The sequence below is a fragment of the Barbus barbus genome (genome assembly GCF_936440315.1).
Source record: "Barbus barbus genome assembly, chromosome: 1".
Taxonomy (NCBI): Eukaryota; Metazoa; Chordata; class Actinopteri; order Cypriniformes; family Cyprinidae; genus Barbus; species Barbus barbus.
The window spans coordinates 12372022-12391204 of record NC_136729.1 but is presented as its reverse complement, the minus strand read 5'-3'; the positions used below and the strand labels follow the sequence as shown (position 1 = coordinate 12391204).

Sequence of the window (19183 nt, the reverse complement as noted above, 5' to 3'; positions counted from 1 at the left end):
TGACATGCCACATGTATATTTTTGTGGGCGAGGCTTTCGCGAGTGAACGAGTACAGCGGCGCGCATGCGCACTAAACAGACGGCGTGCAATTGAATAGGAGCGCAATAATTCTGAGTAAAATTTACATTTTGCTAAAATATTTGTTGTTGGACATTAAATGTGTCTTTTGTAGAATTTTTGTATTTTTATGATACTGTAAAGGGACTATTGTAATAATAGGTACATCAAATGTAAGATAGTACAGTACTAATCAGAATCAGAATTAGCTTTATTAGATTAGATTAGATTAGATTAGATTAGATTAGATTAGATTAGATTAGATTAGATTAGATTAGATTCAACTTTATTGTCATTGCACATGTAAGGTACAGGGCAACGAAATGCAGTTAGCATCTAACCAGAAGTGCAATAAGCAGAGGTACAGGATATACAGTGCCTACAATATGTTACATATGTACAGAAATATACAGATAAGGCAGTACTATGGACATAATTTACAAATTTTAAATACTATCAGTATGATATACAGATGGGTGATATGAACATACTATACAGATGGATTGTGCAGTAAATGTATGTACACTATGAGCAAAAACTGTGAACATAATTACAAATGGATATGAATAAGCTATACATTAATATATATAAACACTAGTGCAATGAACATTGAAAGGGCATAGAAAATAAAAATTTCCAGTACATAGTACTCAGTGTGTAGATGGATTTTTTTTTTTTTTTTTTTTTTTTACCAATTTAGTGATGGGGAGGGGTGAAGAGTTTGTAGTGGTGTGTGAGGGGGTATCATCGGGCAGAGTTCAGTAGAGAGACAGCTGTAGGGAAAAAAGCTGTTCCTGAGTCTGCTGGTCTTTGTTCGGAGGCTCCTGAAGCGCCTCCCAGAGGGCAGTAAGTTAAACAGTCTATGGTCAGGGTGAGAGGAGTCCTTAAGAATGCCGCGAGCTCGATGTAAACAGCATTTTCTCTGGACGTCCTCAATGGCAGGAAGTGGTGTCCCTGTGATGCGTTGGGCGGTTTTCACCACCCTCTGCAGTGCCTTGCGGTAAGCAACTGAGCAGTTCCCATACCAGACTGTGATACAGTTGGTCAGGATGCTTTCAATCACACACCGGTAGAAGTTCACCAGGATGGTTGGAGACAAGTGGTTCTTCTTCAGTGTCCTAAGGAAGAAGAGGTGTTGGTGAGCCTTCTTGACTAGGCTGGATGTGTTGGTGGTCCAGGTCAGGTCCTCCGAGATGTGGGTTCCCAGGAACTTGAAGCTGGAGACACGTTCATCAATCATCCCGTTAATGTGGATGGGGTCATGCGTGCCACTTTTCTTCTTCCTCCACAATAGTCCACAATAAGCTCTTTTGTCTTACTGGTGTTGAGGAGCAGGCTATTGTCAGGTGCTGTACCTCCTCCCTGTAGGTAGTCTCATCGTTGTCTCTGATGAGGCCAATCACTGTGGTGCCATCAGCAAACTTGATGATGGAGTTGGATCCATGCACAGGCCTGCAGTCATGGGTGTAGAGGGAGTAGAGAAATGGGCTCAGCACACAGCCCTGTGGTACGCCGGTGTTGAGTGTGATGGCGGTGGAGCAGGTGAAGTGAAGTGAAGTGAAGTGAAGTGAAGTGAAGTGAAGTGACATTCAGCCAAGTATGGTGACCCATACTCGGAATTCGTGCTCTGCATTTAACCCATCCAACGTGCACACACACAGCAGTGAACACACACAGTGAACACACACCCGGAGCAGTGGGCAGCCATTTATGCTGCGGCGCCCGGGGAGCAGTTGGGGGTTCGGTGCCTTGCTCAAGGGCACCTCAGTCATGGTATTGAGGGTGGAGGGAGCGCTGGACATTCACTCCCCCCACCTACAATTCCTGCCGGCCGGAGACTCGAACCCGCAACCTTTGGATTACGAGTCCGACTCTCTAACCATTAGGCCACGACTTCCCAGGTGTGGCCAGGTGTGGCCTGACCTAACATGCTGAGGTCTGTTGGTCAGAAATTCCATAATCCAGCTGCGGAGGTGTTAACACCCAAGTCTCCAAGTTTAGTGGTCAACTTGGAGGGAATGACAGTGTTGAATGCTGAGCTGAAATCAACAAACAACATCCGTACATATGTGTTGTTGTTATCCAGGTGTGTGAGTACCGAGTGCAGTACTGTGCATACTGCATCCTCAGTGCTCCTATTGCTACGGTAGGCAAATTGGTGTGGGTCCAGTGTGAGTGGGAGGCAGTTCTTGAGGTGTGCCAGGACCAGTCGCTCAAAGCACTTCATAACAATGGGTGTGAGTGCTACGGGGCGGTAGTCATTCAGGCACGTTGGGGAGGAGTGTTTCGGGCACTGGCACAATGGATGTGGAGGTATGTGGGGGTGCCAGGATGTGGAGGTGCCAGGTATGTTTGCACATACGAGGAAATTGTTTTAGTGACAGTAGCTCCACAGTGCGACAGAATGATAGCGACAGGACAGGACACAGATAATAAAAAAATAATGTACAAATGCAAAATAGCACAAACACAGTAGTCTATACAAAATAGACAATTCAGTATGTTAGGTGCACATTTGAAATGTAATAAGTATGTGTGTTAAATAAAAAATAAAATGTATGATAGTGTTGTGTGTTTCATGTTTATTGTTAAGAGTTCAAATGTTCATGAGATGGATTGCCTGAGGGAAGAATCTGTTCCTATGTCTGGCCGTTTTGGTGCTCAGAGCTGTGTAGAACTGTTTCACCAGCTCCTGTGGCAGGTTGAACTTCCTCAGCTGGCAAGGGAGATACAACCTCTGCTGGGCTTTTTTCACAATAGAGTCAATGTGAATGTCCCACTTCAGGTCCTGAGAAATTGTGGTGCCCAGGAATCTGAATGACTCCACTGCAGTCACAGTGCTGTTCATGATGGTGAGTGGGGGGAGTTCAGGGGTGTTTCTCCTGAAGTCCACTATCATCTCCACAGTTTTGAGCGTGTTGAGCTCCAGGTTGTTAAGACTGCACCAGACAGCCAGCTCCTTAACCTCCTGTCTGTAAGCAGACTCATCACCGTCCTGAATGAGGCCAATCAGTGTGGTGTCATCTGCAAACTTCAGGAGCTTGACAGAGGGGTCTTTAGATGTGCAGTCGTTCGTGTAGAGGAAGAAGAGCAGTGAGGAGAGAACACAGCCTTGAGGAGCTCCAGTGCTGATCGTACAGGTGCTGAATGTGTATTTTCCCAGCCTCACTAGCTGCTGCCTGTCTGTCAGGAAGCTGTTCTGTTGATCCACTGACAGACAGAGGTGGGGATGGAGAGCTGAGTTAGTTTGGGCAGGAGGAGGTTTGGAATGATAGTGTTAAAGGCCTCGCTGAAGTCCACAAACAGGATCCTCACATAAGTCCCTGGTCTGTCCAGGTGTTGCAGTATGTAATGCAGTCCCATGTTGACTGCATCATCCACATACCTGTTTGCTCTGTAGGCAAACTGCAGGGGGTCCAGTGATGTCCTTCAGATAAGCCAAAACCAGTTTTTCAAATGACTTCATGACCACTAATTACTAAGCTCAAATTAATTAATGTGTGTTTCCTATAGCAGTTAAAATTTAGTAATTTTATTTATTTATTTTCATTTTTATTTCAGTGATTTTAAATTTAAATTTAGTTATTTCAATGCTTTAAAGAGCAATTTTAGATTGTACTGTTCCAATGTTCTGCCTAACTAATAAAAGGTACAGCTGTCACAGTGAGCTTGACCTAGACCTATGCTAAATTTGCAACAGCTAAAGTCAGTCTACACTGGACGTGGCAAAGCGATGGTTGAAAATCATTTTAAATTTGTGTCAATATGTCATAAATAGAACGTGGCAGCAGTTTACTGTCTGGGATTTTTCGTGTCGCGCCGCATCCAGCATCCAGCATGTAGACAGCATTACTGATTATAGTAAGATTTATAATATTTTGTCACGCCACACCGCTCGCGTCCGGTGTAGACACGTTGTTACAATAAGGCAAGAAGTAGGACCCGTGTAAATATCTGATCAGCTTTCCAGCACTGGAGAGAACTCAAGGAGCGGGAAGGCCTGCGATCGGTAGCAGAGGTTGCTTTGTTTCTTCTCGATAGGTGAGTAACATTGGTTTTACTTTGTTTCACAGAACTAATTGTTGCCTGGGTTGCGTACGTATGTGTGGGGCGGCGCTATCAAAATAGGGGCAAGACCCTTTTGGGGTAGGGGCATGTTTGTTTTGGCGATTTGAAATATCAACATTGGCTACCATAAATCTCTTACCCCACCTTTAAGCGAGTTATTGAATCATTCACTCAACCGATTCACCAAATCGTTAATGTTGTATTGTATTACAAACATCCGAGCCTCGCTCATTTTCAAAACCGACTCGTTTAGCAAAAGGGGCATTGTTCGTTCAGTACGTCCAACCAATGAAATGCTCCCTGTTGCTCCCACACTTGTATGTTGGTTTAACCCAGTGACTTGGATCTTTCACTGTTCATCAATCAGTTCACTAAAACATTCATTCACAGAACCTTTTTTGCAGGTTACACCAGTAGGTGGCAGCTGTTGTGTTAGGAGAGAATCAGTAAAGGGTTAGTTCACCCAAAAATCATCGGAACACAAATTTAAGGTATTTTTGATAGAATCTGAGAGCTACTGAACAACGCTGATTACGTTCAGCGAAAGCGCACGCATGCTGAACAGAAACAACGCTCATTGTGTTGATTACGTTCTGGAGTACTTTCCAATATGGCAGAAGATGGTAACTCGGGGAGAAGACTGCTGAATAAATGATGTTATAATTGTTTTCTTTGCACACAAAAAGTATTCTCGTAGCTTCGTAAAATTACGGTTGAACCCCTGATGTCACATGGACTATTTTACAGATGTCCTTGCTACGTTTAATTCTGTGTGTTGGTCGTGGTAATATCCTTGCAGTCTACGGAGGGTCAGCGAGCTCTCAGGCCCCGTTTACACTAGTGCGTTTTCTTTTTAAAACGCTTAACTTTTGCTATGTTTCCGCCTATCGTTTACACTACTCCGGTGTTTTCAAGGTCGAAAAGTGGACTTTTGAAAACGTTGCAGACCCTGTTTTAATTTGAAAACTCCGGGGTAGCGTTTCAGTGTAAACGAACCAAAACGGAGACTTTTGAAAATGATGGCGTGGCTGCCCACATTCGCACTGCGTTTTAGGTGAACTATCCCTTTAAATCATTCACTTGAACGATTCGTCAAGTTGTTTTGTACAGACATCAGGGCCTCGCTCATATTCAAAACCGGCTCGTTCAGTAAATGGGGAGTGTTCGTTCAGTAGTTCCAACCAATGAAATGTTAATTGACAGTTCACACTCGAATGCTATTGGCTCACACAAGCTTTGAAGACAGGATAATAGTCAGGCGAACCTAAAAGGACTTGAGCGAACGACAAATGTGTATCAGTGGATGAACATAATGATAACGATTGATTTTATATTTTCAATACATTTTTGTTCATATTTACAGCCAGTAATAGCCATAATTATATTTGGTCTATGTGACATATTGACAAATCATAAACTTAATTTTACCATTCGGACAACTTGTTACATGCAGTGTGACAAAACATGCAATCATTTGTTAAATAAACTATGTTCTGTAAACAAAATATTAGGGTTCGTGTCTATACATAAATTAAAGTGGATTTTTGAAAATGAGCTTTCATGCAGTGTTACACAGCTCTAAGTGAATGAAAACATCATGCAAAGTTTTCAATCTGAAAGTGCACAGTGTATAAAGTTATTGTCTCTCAAAAGAAAGAGTCGACTCTGAATCATTGAAACGAGTCATTTTTAAAACGAATCCCAAGCCGTTTTATGTTGATGTCAACATGAAGTATTGGCATATTGCCTGCCCACTTGTTGGTCTTTTCGGGTTGGTCTAGACACGAATCAGAATGCAAATTCATTCTTTGCCACTAGGTGCCGCTTTTGGAGCGGTAAAAATAGCTGTTTCCCCGTTAACGCTGTACACAAAGCAGCACTGTGCTCACAAACACTGCTTTACCAGGCATAACAGGCATGATGAAATGAAAATGACACTAATCGGACCAATCACCGCAGATTAGCGTCACGCAAAGGAGGGGTTTGGAAAAATTAATCGTTGAGCGAATCCTATGGGAGTCGTTGAGCAAATAAGGTACAAATAAATGCATATTATAAGAAAATTAGTGTTTTTTGACCTTGCATGCATGTCAGCCTGTTGTTGGGGACTCCCAAAATCAAAATATTAACCTTTCATAACCCATAAAAGGGGCACCTTAATAAAAATATTAACGCTTTCAGTCAGCTGAATTGATAAATTGATAAAGTACTGTACATCTGTATGTCGTGCAATCAAAACTGCTCACAGATGTATTCACGTGCATCATCCACAAGGGGGACTCATTACCTCATTATCCTTTTTCATGGAAAAAGCCCATGCTGGGCTGTCTACATGATTTATTATTATTTTTTATTTTCAAATTAAACAACAATGCATTTTTTTTTCTAAAACAGAATGCTGCAGGCCTATATATTTTTCATGTTTGCATACAAAAAAAACACACTGTACAAAAAGTTAGAGAACAGAGAATACCATCCTTTAGAATATTGACATAACAGTTAAGGACAGGAATAATTTTAGGACTACACACTACACAATGTAACATGTGACAATGTAAAATAGGCCCATAAAGTATTTGGACACTTAAACCAAATGTAATATATTAAATAAAATGTATTGAATTCGATAAAATATTAAACCAAATATCATCTCCATGACACCAATGTGGGCTATTTTCAGAACGATCCTCGCCATTTTTTTTTATTTGTTTTAAGCAAGTAATATCAAAAGTAAATAAAAGGTTCATTTGTAATGGATGTACAATATGAAGCCATTACATATAATTTATCATGTTTCTCTAACTTGTTTCTCTAACATTTGTCAACCATGTTCCACAATACTCTTTGTCTTTACTTTGAACCATATATCTACTTTTGTATAATTTAAAAACCTAAACTTTGTATACTAAAAAAACTTTTGCAATGACTTTAATACATTTTAAGTGTCCAAATTTGAGGGCAACTGTAGATTTTACATATAATAAAAATGATCTATTTATAATTATCTAAATGTTGTCATTTAAAAAATGCAGGGACATTAATAAATATATTAATGTAACAGGATATGCCCATGTCCTTAATCTCTCAATTATGAAAGAGGCTTGGCCCAAACACAACCCCAATCACACAAGTAAGCACAAACATAATCCAGAAGATGACAGCCAGAACCTGAACGCATATCAGGGTCTTCTTGTGTCTCCTCAGAACCTCAATCTCTCGATGCAGCACCCTAGGTGTGTTTACCATTTCTGTGCCTTCACCCATCTGCTCCACTCTTAGACTAACAGTGGGAAGGATTATGAATCGGGTATCCCTCTCCCCCAGAGATAGCACCAAGCGCTGAGTCACTGTGGCCAGCCGGGCAGACACCGATGCAGGTAGATGGAAGGCTACAGGAGGCAGCTGGGCGAGAATCCGTGAGTTGCAGGGGAGAGAGTATGCATCGCCACCCTGTAGCGGGGTGGAGTGGCGGCACAGGGGGCAGGAGATTGAGGGGGCGCTGTTGGGGTCGGGCGGATGCAAAGGAGTGAGCTGGATTTTGCGGAGACATTCCGTGCAGAAGACATGAAGGCATTCTAGCATGCGTGGGAGTTTGGAGTCCTGGTTGTACTCCTGATAGCAAACTGGACACTCCACCTCTGGAGACTCTGAAGGCACCTCAGTTTGTGCAGGCGTTGGTCGAGTCTCTGACATGATGGAGGAAACTGAGATGCCACAGAGAATATGGCTTTAAATCTTCAGTAGGGACTCCCAGAGTCGTGCACTTCTAAAGTAACCTAGAAAAAAATGGTTGATCATGCTTAATCATGTCTCATCTAGGAAACATTGATGCCATAGATGGCCACAAAGATGAGATTAAGGCATTTGCATTATTTCAAGGGAACAGTTCACACAAAAAAGAAAGAAAATTTAATGAAAACATACTCTCCCACAAGCCATCAAAGATGTAAATGAGTTTGTTTCTTCATCAGAACAGATTTGGAGAAATATCTTTATATGCATATTTATATGCAAAAATGGTAAAACCGTTATCTGCTATTACATCACTTGCTCACCAATGGATCCTCTGCAGTGAATGGGTGCCATCAGAATGAGAGTCCAACCATCTGAGAAAAACATCACAATAATCCACAAGAAATCCTCATGCCTTTAGTCCACCAATTAACATCATCTTAAGTGAAAAGCTGTGTGTTTGTAATAAACAAATCCATCAAGGTGTTTTCACTTTAAAGCATCTTCTGGCCAAAATACAGTCCATAATCCATAATAACGCTTCCTCAAGACTATCCCCTGTTGTCCTCTCACATCAAAATCCACAGGCATATTTATTTAGAGCTGTTTTCTCTTGTAAAAGGTGCTTGATCTGTGCATATTCCTCTCCTGATTCAGACAAGACAACTTTTTTTCACTGGAGAAACCAATATTATGGATAAGGAACTCTTATTTTAGCTGCTTAATGACAATTACAAACACACAACTTTTCACTCATGTCATGTGACGTACTTGTGATGTTCTTATCAGTTGTTTGAAATCTCATTCTGACGGCACCCATTCACTACAGAGGATGCATTTGTTGAGCAAGTGAAGCCAAAGGAAATAACTGTTCAAAACCTTATGTCCTTAAACATTTTGTATATAAACACACATATAACGACAAAACACTACTTTGTATTTGCCAGATCCTGCTTAATCAGGTCTCATCTAGTTTATAAGTGGAACTAACCCAGTTTCACAAGCTTCTCTCGCACTTCCTGTGTATGAAATCATTAAAATATTGAGAAACTGGGTCTTGGCACAACGTCAAACTATCAACAAAAACTCCCTGAAAAGTCACATCGATCTCATGATAATGATTAGTAAATGTGTGTCTACACCAAATGAGCCACTTTTGGCTTGTAAACAACACAATTTTATGACGATTTCATCAAATTTGGCTTTCATCTGCTCGTGTTTTTAGTCTCAGAAGCTTTGCATTTACAATTTTCATTCATTGGGCAAGAAATATGTACACATTTATGATAAATGCACTTACAAAAAAGGCCCGTTTTTGTCTCTGTTTTCTTATTAGTGCTGCAGTTTCTATCCAACTCTCGAGTGGGCATAGTCAAAGCAACCATCACTCACAGGAGGGGCTGCCTAGCAATGCAGGTCTCTATAGAATTAGTGACAATATTTAGTGTAAGAGTGCAAACTTGTACTTTAACATTTATTAAAATATAAGCACTGCAGATCTTAATAAGCAAAATTGTTTATTTATATGTTATTGTCATTCGTAGTGTCAATTTCAATACATAACATTAAACAAAGCCACTTAACATCTTGATATCATTGTTTTCAGAAAGAATACATGTAGTTACACTGTGAAAATCTTTCATAAACGATCTACACTTTAACATTTATTTAAGAACTGGCAAGGAAATAGAAAGGACAAGTATGCATATTCATAAATCTGGGAACTCTTTGTACGGGGAGTTTTTATTTGCATACGAAGGCTTATCATTACTGTCATTCAGAGAACCAGAGCTGAGTGTTCTATTAGCGCCACAGTTTATAGTGTGTGAAAGAAGGATGAAAGATCCACTCACCGTTACAGTCCTGCTGTTTTTTTTTCAGGTTGAAATGGTCTGTGCCCTTTCAAACGTGAGTGCCGGGTTCATGCCAGGTCAGTTTAAAGTCACAGGTGAGAAGTTTGGGGGAAAAAACTGTTGAGCTCTGTCACCATTTAACACTGTCTGTTTATAGCCTGCATGTATATGTTTTTGTACGTTTACCTCTGTCTCTTTCTTTCGGTCTCTTCCCTCCCCTGATGCCATGCTTTGTATGGCTGGGGTGGGATCTGCTTTGACTGACATTTATTATCAAGAGATGGCTTGGTTACTAGGAGAGGGAACAGCACAAGAGCTATTGTTGCTACAGAATGCCTTCATAGATGTGTCTCACTGCACTGTTATTTCACTTGTTAATTAGGCAAAATTTGACTCAATTTTACTTTTTAATCTGATGCAGTAAAGTGATGTGTAAAGCTTCATGTACATGGTTAACTAAAACTAAAAATTCTAAATAAAATAAACGTTCACTGAAAAAATGAAATATGAAAACTTGAATTTCAGCGAGTTACAAAGGCAACATTTCTCAGATATGAAAAATGTCCCAGTGTTTTTTTTTTTTTGTCTGTCTTTTTGACCTTCTTAAAAATATAATTTTTTCTTAGAAAAAAGTCAGTCACAGTCACAAGTTAGAACATCATTCTAACTTGTGGGAAGTTGTGGCCTAATGGTTAGAGAGTTGGACTCGTAATCCAAAGGTTGTGAGTTCGAGTCTCAGGCCGGCAGGAATTGTAGGTGGTGGGAGTGAATGTCCAGCGCTTTCTCCACTCTCAATACCATGACTGAGGTGCCCTTGAGCAAGGCACCAAACCCCCAAAGGCTCCCCGGGTGCCACAGCATAAATGGCTGCCCACTGCTCCGGGTGTGTGTTCACCTGGATGGGTTAAATGCAGAGCACAAATTCCGAGTATGGGTCACCATACTTGGCTGTATGTCACTTCACTTCATGAGGGTGAAGGTTGTACCATCATGCCAAAATTAAAAGAGGAAAGTCTGGAAAGTCAATTGAAAAGAAGAAAAGAGTCTGGAAAGTCAATTAAAATTCACAATTCTTAATACTGTTCAAATACAGTTTGGGCATTATTACACCCATAGACAAAACATTTAATAGAACGTATTACTTTTCCACAGACACACAGTATCTGCCACTGAAATGACAAATGTAACATAATCCATGGAAAATCCATGGGGTACGACTGGCTTTTTGGTATTGTTGTACAGTAAATGATTGTGGTACAGTAAATGATTAAGAGCTGTTTGTTCTGTTTATAACTTATGAGACTGTGGTCATGGGTCATGTTTTATAGCAAACACAGCACTGTTCGTGGCAGTGCTGTCACTGTTCAAGGCAGTGTTCTTCTTGTTCCCTTCCCTGGGGAAGTCGTGGCCTAATGGTTAGAGAATTGGACTCGTAATCGAAAGGTTGCGGGTTCGAGTCCCCGGCCGGCAGGGATTGTAGGTGGGGGGAGTGAATGTCCAGTGCTCTCTCCACCCTCAATACCATGACTGAGGTGCCCTTGAGCAAGGCACCAACTGCTCCCCGGGCAGCCGCAGCATAAATGGCTGCCCACTGCTCTGTGTGTGTGTGTGTGCATTTGTTCCCTACTCACTGCTGTGTGTGTGCACTTGGATGGGTGATATTCTTGATACTGTGATACCATGATATTCTTATTACTATTTTTATCACATACATGTATGCAAACACACACACACACACACACATATATATATATGTGAAGAGTTCAGATGCTAAAGCCTCTAAGCGCCATTTGAAATTTTTGCATTTGCATTTTTATCAGGGTCCTATGTGTAGCTTCAGTAATTTCACTTTAATGGCAATGGCAATTAATAGGTTCTTTTCATTGCCATTTAAGTGAAATAACTTAAAATAAGTAAACAGGTGTGTGTTCTTAGGAAGAGAATTAAAAAAGTTACGAGAGATATTAGACAATACGGGAGGCATTCTGAGGAAAGGACAAACGGCTACAGCCAGTTTAGAATCAGCTCGGCACACCCAAGACCAAGTAAGGGAATGACGGGGAAGGAGAAAACAGGAGGCGAGTGCATTCTGGGAAATCTCACAGTGGGGTAGAGTGGTTTTGTTTGGTTTAGGCTAATAAGGTGCAGCACAGCTCGGGGGTATTGTATTTCCCTTGTTGTAATCACTGTTTATTTTTATAAAACAGTTGTTTCCTCCAAACTTACAGTAGAAAAACAGGGGCACTCATGGATTCCGGTAAGGTAGAAAAAGGGTCATTGTAAAATATGTAATATTTTCACAGGCTTACTGTACAATGTCAAGAAAAACAAACAAAAAGGTGATGGAATGTTGTGTTTGACAAGTTTTAATGTCAACCTAAATCTTAAAACACAACAAAACTAAATTCCCAAAAAACATTGTTTACTTTAATTTATTGAATATTTCATTGCTTTTACTGCATTGCTAAGGTCCACTTATGTTATCAAGATTTTTACATCAAAAAAACATAATTTAGAAAAGGCTTTTTTTATGTCCTGTTTTTATCCCTCATCAGATTGCTCCATTTGAATAGGCATGGTGGATTGTAGGAAGTAACCTATGATTGGCAAACACTTGTGTATGTTTGACAGCCTACATCCTTCACAGATGGATGCTGCTGTTTTAGGTTAAATCCCATAAATGCTCTACATATCAAACGATCTGTAATAACAGACAAAGTGATAGTGACCACGTAATAAAAACTGTTGCTCACACTTGTGTGCTGCAAAATTACTGTTGGATCCAATATAGTCGTCACGGCATCATCTTTTAGTTTCAAGCTTTCTGAAAATCCTGCGTCGAACTGTACCTTGTTTGTTAACGAATCCGCAGTAAAATTAAGTGAACAAAGGACCAAGTTCTTACTGACGCAGTCTGGAACTTCAATAAAAATAAACTTCATCCACTCTTTCCTATGTTGGGATCAGAAGGAAGGCAATGCAAAGACGTACAGCATCTTGTTGTCTTTGGAGGGATCTTTATCATTTGATTTCTGCGTAGACCTGCATTTGCCTCTCTCGTTATTTACACTTCATGCACGAATCGGTGGGCGGTGCTAAACAGGCAGTGATGTAGAGGCAGGTGTTGTTCTTCTTCTGTGAAGGTGGTGTTTAGCGACACTATTATGTCATAAAGTGGCACATTCCACAACCTGTCGTTTTGGCAAATTGGCTTCAATATAAGCTCTTTTTAGACTAACAAGAAAGTTTTGAGTTCAATGACTTCGTATATGTCAAAAGATCAAGGGAATTTTATTTTCTCAGTTCATGACCCCTTTAAAAACAGGGGTGAATTCAAGTAAACTGGGCCACATTTGACACTGATTTACTAGATTTACCGTAATAACCCTGCATAGCAGTAAGATCAATGACACCCACGCAAACAGGTTTCAGTTTTCCCTTTGATGGGAAAACAGGTGTTTTCAGTCATAAATCCAAAATACTTGGCAAAGTCAGTGCATGGGGAATTCCGGCTTTGGTTTTCTCAATACTAATGTTTACTACATCTATAATATGGTTAAACCTTTAAAAACAAACAAACATAAAAGTAGGGTAGAATGGGGGAAAATTGCTATTATAATTTCAAATAGGCTATTATAATTTTGTAATTCATAATTATTGATTATATTCTTTTTTAATTTTAAGCTAAAACTGCTTGTACTTTGATTTTGCTACCATGTTTAAAGCAAATTGCTTTGTCACACTGGGGGGCGTTTTACCCCACCTATGGCCCCCAGTCTGACAAAGCAAGTTTAACTAATTTAATTTTTGTTAAAAATCTAATAACATGAAAACTCTGGATATTTTTCATACTTGGTTTATAATATATGTCATTGTCACTAAACAATAATAGCCTAACTTTTCTGAACATATTTAACTTTTGTTTCACAGGGGGGAAACTTGCACAATCCTTAAGGGGGGCGTTTTCCCCCACTCTACCCTATAGTAAGAGACGGAGCAGTACGACTTAACGTCTGGTGCTGTTTAATCATGCTGACATCAACGTGTTTACAGACGATGTCATCACTTGTTTAAAAATGCTGATCCTGCTGCTAAAGACAGTTTTGACGAGAAGGAAAGTAAACCTCCCTCCTACATACTTTCATCCGATCCGCCTTCACCAACTAATATAAGACTCCTCGGCATAAACCACCGCCACTTTACTACCAACTACTTCAAGAGTTCGCAACAAGAGAGAAGCAAACAACAGGACAACATGTTTCCAGAAACGGAGTGCGGAATCTGCTACCGAACTTACACCCTCGGTCGGCGGTGTCCTCGACAGCTGAGATGCAAACACACGTTTTGCGAGAGCTGCCTGGTGACGCTCTGGCGGTCCGCGGCGAACACCGAACCCCGGTTAATGTGTCCGCTGTGCCGTCACTCCACGCCGCTGTCGGAGGCAAGAATTCAAGATACCCTGCCGGTGCACGAGGACATTTTTGAGCGGCTTGTAACCGCGGGCTGCGCGGAGGACGACGAAGACACCGAGGATCCCAAACGGGACGCGGTCATCCCACCAAAAGAGGAAATTTCTCCCCCGCCAAGATCGCGGAAAGGACGCCTGATGAAATGCTTAAGTCGCCTGTGCAAGAAACTCACCGGGGATGCAGGGACAAGTGAGTATTTCACCTCTTGTCTACTAGCATGTGCGTTTGAATACATGGCTTTAATACATTAATTGAGTCCTTAACTAAGAACTAATGTGTTTTCAGATTGTATGACTGATGAAGACTTGAGGGACCTGGCAATGATGTCCTGCTACATGATGTGAAAGAAAAGATTTCAAGTTGTTGAGTGTCACTCGGGTAATCTGAACCCCAAAAGTTGTAACCACACATGATTTAAGGGAGCAGATGTAATCCTGTAAGAATCATCTATTGAAAAACACTGGATTACTGCTGAACTGAACATTTGGGTGGACGTGTCCCCTCCAAAGTTTGAGGGTGTCACTGCCCTGCTCGAGGTTATGTATGGCAGTCCGCAATGGAAACCTAAGGATGATGTTTGTTTTCGTGCTGAAGCTGTAGCTAGTGCCTGGGAAGCACAAGAGGACTGTTTGTTGTTGGGTGTGACTTGTCACCATAACAAAAATGTAGGGTTGCTCCAGAGAAACCTAGAAACACAGCAACAAAAACATGCCACACTGCCTATAGATTATTTGTTTTAGGCCAGTATATTTTTGGTGCTGTTTCTTTTCTGTTACAAAATCATGGAGACTATCCTCAACCACTTTCTCCTTTTTAAATTATTGTAACTTAATGATTTAGAAAAATTTCTATGAAATATTACTTGTATTGATTGTCTATTAAGTTTAATTATTAGGAGTTTTTCAGTGTTACATTTGTATCAAATGAAAGGGCCCTAATTATGTTTGTCTTTTCATGATCACAAATTAATTTTATTTGTATTTATAAATATATCTATATATATATATATATATATATTTTTTTTTTTTTAAAGAAGAAAATATATGATGACTGTATAATGCTATGTTTGTACCAAATAAATTTTTTTGGACAAGTTTAGCACACTGTCTTTTTTTAAACCCTCCATAGGCAAAGGCAGAATCACAAATTTTCATCATACTTTTAAAACCAATACAAATGTGTGTTCTTAGCTTTGATCGCATTCAGGTGAACCTCATCAGCGATCACCATTAGGCTGATCAACAATATTAGCATTTCAGTGAGCCCAAATTAATAGGGTAATTTGGACCAAGTGTGACAAAAAGCTTTGTGTGGCACGTAAGCACAAGTGCATTAGTCCTTAAAACATGTCTCTTCAATACTATCTGAGGTAAGCATTCAGGCCTTCAATTTAGCAATACCATTATTACTTTTTTATAATAATATATTGTAACTTTAAAACTAACTTATGTTTTATAGACTGGCTTTGGTTGGTTTGACTCTTTCTTTTGTGAGATGTTTGCCAATAGTGTCAATAGGTAAGTTTTTAGTCTATAAATATTTAGAACAGCTGTGACAAAATTAGTCAAAACTGTATTATTTTCCTTTGGATGTTTTTCATACAAATTGCATTATGTGTACAAATAAACAGGCTTTAAATGTGCTGCCATATGCATTTATAAAATAACTAAATATATTGTTCATCACCAATGCCTTTAGGAGATGTCACGGATGATTCAAAGATCAAATACAAGGGCTGGAAAGTTTCAAAAGTGTTAATCCACCCATTCAAAATCCAGTAAGAGGCAGTCTTCAAAGAAACAGAACAATTTAACCGCAAATATCAGCTGCCATGGATCAACTCTGCCTCATATAACCAGAGAAAGGATGTCAATGCAAAAAATCCAAGCTTCAGCCCCACTGACACGAGCGTCTGCAGATGTTATCTATTCAGTCCCAAATAAAGTTCCTTCCAATATCAATAGCAGAAATAATCCTGACGAATTATCAAGTGCCAAATTTAATGATGAAATTGATGCCAAAAGAAGCTATGCTTTCCAAACAGTCCAACAGGAACAAAATCCTTTAGACTTTAAAGGGAGCCAAATGAGCTCTATTAATCTGGCCCCAAGGCTGGTGAGGAAAAAAGGTGGAATGCATGCAGTAAATGTGCATAGATCAGGCTCATTTGGATATCAACATATTTCTAAATCAGAAATGCACTCAGGCAGTTCACGACCATTAGGACTCAATGAACCTTATTTGAGGGAAAATATTCCAACTAATTATTATGTCTAGAAGCTCAACTGGGAACCATAATATCAGGCACAAAAGTGATGGAAACATGCTGCTGGATCATTTTCTTCAAAACAAGGGCCAGAATCAAAACGTGCCGAGGAGAGTCGTACCGGCAAATACATCTCCCTTAATTGTAACTGCAAATCAACAAAAGAGCCAACCATTGCCACAAGCTTTTTCTGCTGGGACTGAAATCATTTCTCAAATTTCCTATGAGAATATGAGAGACGTAGCTCTTTCCAAGGTGTTCAAACCTCCAACAATCCCAACACCAATATCTCCTGCGTTTAAGAGGTCAAATTCAAATGGAGGTAATTCAAATAAAGCACCATGTTCTTAGAGGTCAAGCTGTAGCAATGAAAACAAATCTCAGTGTCACAAATACTACAAATAATGAAAGTGAAAGTGAAGTGACATACTGCCAAGTATGGTGACCCATACTCGGAATTCGTGCTCTGCATTTAACCCATCCAACGTGCACAGTAGTGAACACACACACACCGTGAACACACACCCGGAGCAGTGGGCAGCCATTTATGCTGCGGCGCCCGGGGAGCAGTTGGGGGTTCAGTGCCTTGCTCAAGGGCACCTCAGTCGTGGTATTGAGGGTGGAGAAAGCGCTGGGCATTCACTCCCCCCACCTACAATCCCTGCTAGCCTGAGACTCGAACCCACAACCTTTGGATTACGAGTCCAACTCTCTAACCATTAGGCCACGACTTCCCCTCAGGTTTGGAGGGGTTTAATGGAGCCGTTGACGAAGTTCAGTCAAAAATATCTCAGAGGTGGATGTCAAGTAGGCTTGCTTCAGTACAGCACACTCAATCTAACCAAGATGAATTCCCAGCTGTGAGGTTCCCACACAGCAGTTTTGTTGGATCCAACTTAAATAAAGCATCCATAAAATCTAGCAACAGTCACGAGAGTTCCACATCAGAGCTTATTCTTCCAATTCATAAGTCTTCTCTAATGAACAAAGTGACTGGGTATCCTCAACCAAATCCAACCTTAACATGTCTTCAACAAAATCAGGCCTAAACAATTATAAACCAGTTCGGTTTTCAGATATAGCAGGTAGCGCCTCCTTCACTGACGTAAAACCGCATTATGCTGACACAACGGCCAAGGAAAAAGTGGATCTTGAACGTGATCAAAACGACACTAATTCCACATCAGTGATGGAGGGATGTTTTAAAGAGCTGGTTTTTGACAGTTCCTCTATGATCTCGGCCTTACAAAATGAAATGGATGAAAGTGCAGTGGATTTACGTGTCCCTGAGCTCATGCCAACAGCTGCTATAGACTTCACCACACAATCTAAGCTGTCATTTACAGAAGAACATACTCGACCTCAACCAACTGTCTCTTCCTCTGAGTCACAGCCGGATCCTGGGAATCATACCACACCTACAGCAGAGGATATTGATCCATTTTATGAGGGAACATTGATACCCAATACCACCTTGCTTGTCAAAATGTCCTCAGGTTGAGATCTGCCTCTTCAAATTTTCTATTGTGTGTACGCCAATGGTAGTCGTCATAAACAACAACAGACTGCAATGTGAGGTGTTTTTCTCTTTTGTAGGTAGATCTTAACAATCAAGCTCCGTTTTATCTTAAAGACAAACAATAGAATCTTAAACTGAACTCTAAAATGGACCGGAAGCCAGTGAAGTGAGGCTAAAATTGGAGTGATATGGTCATATTTCTTTGCCCCAGTCAGCAGCCTTGCAGCTGCATTTTGTACCAACTGGAGGCGTGAAAGCGATGACTGAGGAAGACCTGAGTACAGAGAATTACAGTAATCTAAACGTGAGGTAATAAAAGAATGAATAACCTTCTCCAAATCTTGAAAAGACAAAAATGATTTCAGTTTGGAAATGACCCGTAATTGATAAAAACTGTTCCTAACAACCGAATTAATTTGTTTGGATAAACATAATTCTGAGTCTATGACAACACCCACGTTTCTAACCTGTGAGAAAATGGTGGGGAAATGATTGCCCAGCTCCTTAATAATATTCGTTCTTATTTTTTGGGGACCAAAAACAATAATTTCTGTTTTGTTCTCATTTAGTTGGAGAAAGTTATTTGATAACCATTTTTAATCTCTGAGATACATTCCAGCAATGGTTGAATGGAATCACCAGCTTTTAGTGGGAGGTACAACTGTGTATTATCAGCATACAAATGAAAAGAAACATTGTGCTTCTTGATAATATCCCCCAGACGGCGCATATATAAGTTAAAAAGAAGTAGTCCCAAAATAGAGCCCTGGGGGCATATTACAGAAAGATCCTAACTTTAAAATCTTATCTTATCTTATCTTATCTTTATCTTAACATTTCCTAAGTGCGTTATCTTATCTTAACTACAGATAGGAAAGCGTTATTACAGAAACCTCCTAACTTGACAAAAAACCCTAAAAACTGTCTTAACTTTAGGACAATCTCACAGCTGGCCTAACTTCAAAATGATTTGAAAGCTAACAGAAAAAAACGCTTACAACTGTGCTGTCCGACAATGGTATTACATTTATTAATAGTTGAAAATGAAAAACGAGGATGTTTAATGGTAGAAAGACTCTTGGAGGACCCTGAAGATGTGTTATATTTTGATGACAAAACACTTATAAGTAATTACAGACTGCCGCACAACATATTACAGTTAGCACAGGAACTGCAACCAGCATTATAGAGACCAACAAAAGAGTCACAGAGCATTAC

At 40.2% G+C, this 19183-nt stretch overlaps 2 protein-coding genes across 2 annotated transcripts; one reads left to right on the top strand and one right to left on the bottom strand.

The window, feature by feature from the left end:
• Positions 1-7210: 7210 nt before the first annotated feature.
• On the bottom strand, positions 7211-7819 carry LOC306844252 (uncharacterized protein; the record flags this gene model as incomplete). Its single annotated transcript, XM_079376238.1, has 1 exon — positions 7211-7819. The coding sequence occupies one exon, from the start codon at positions 7817-7819 to the stop codon at positions 7211-7213; it is 609 nt and encodes a 202-aa protein (XP_079232364.1).
• Positions 7820-13792: 5973 nt separating this feature from the next.
• On the top strand, positions 13793-15248 carry LOC306869116 (E3 ubiquitin-protein ligase RNF182-like). Its single transcript, XM_079415730.1, has 2 exons — positions 13793-14369; positions 14466-15248. Exons 1-2 carry the CDS (start codon positions 13967-13969, stop codon positions 14522-14524), a joined length of 462 nt encoding a protein of 153 aa, XP_079271856.1. The 5' UTR covers positions 13793-13966; the 3' UTR covers positions 14525-15248.
• Positions 15249-19183: the final 3935 nt, after the last annotated feature.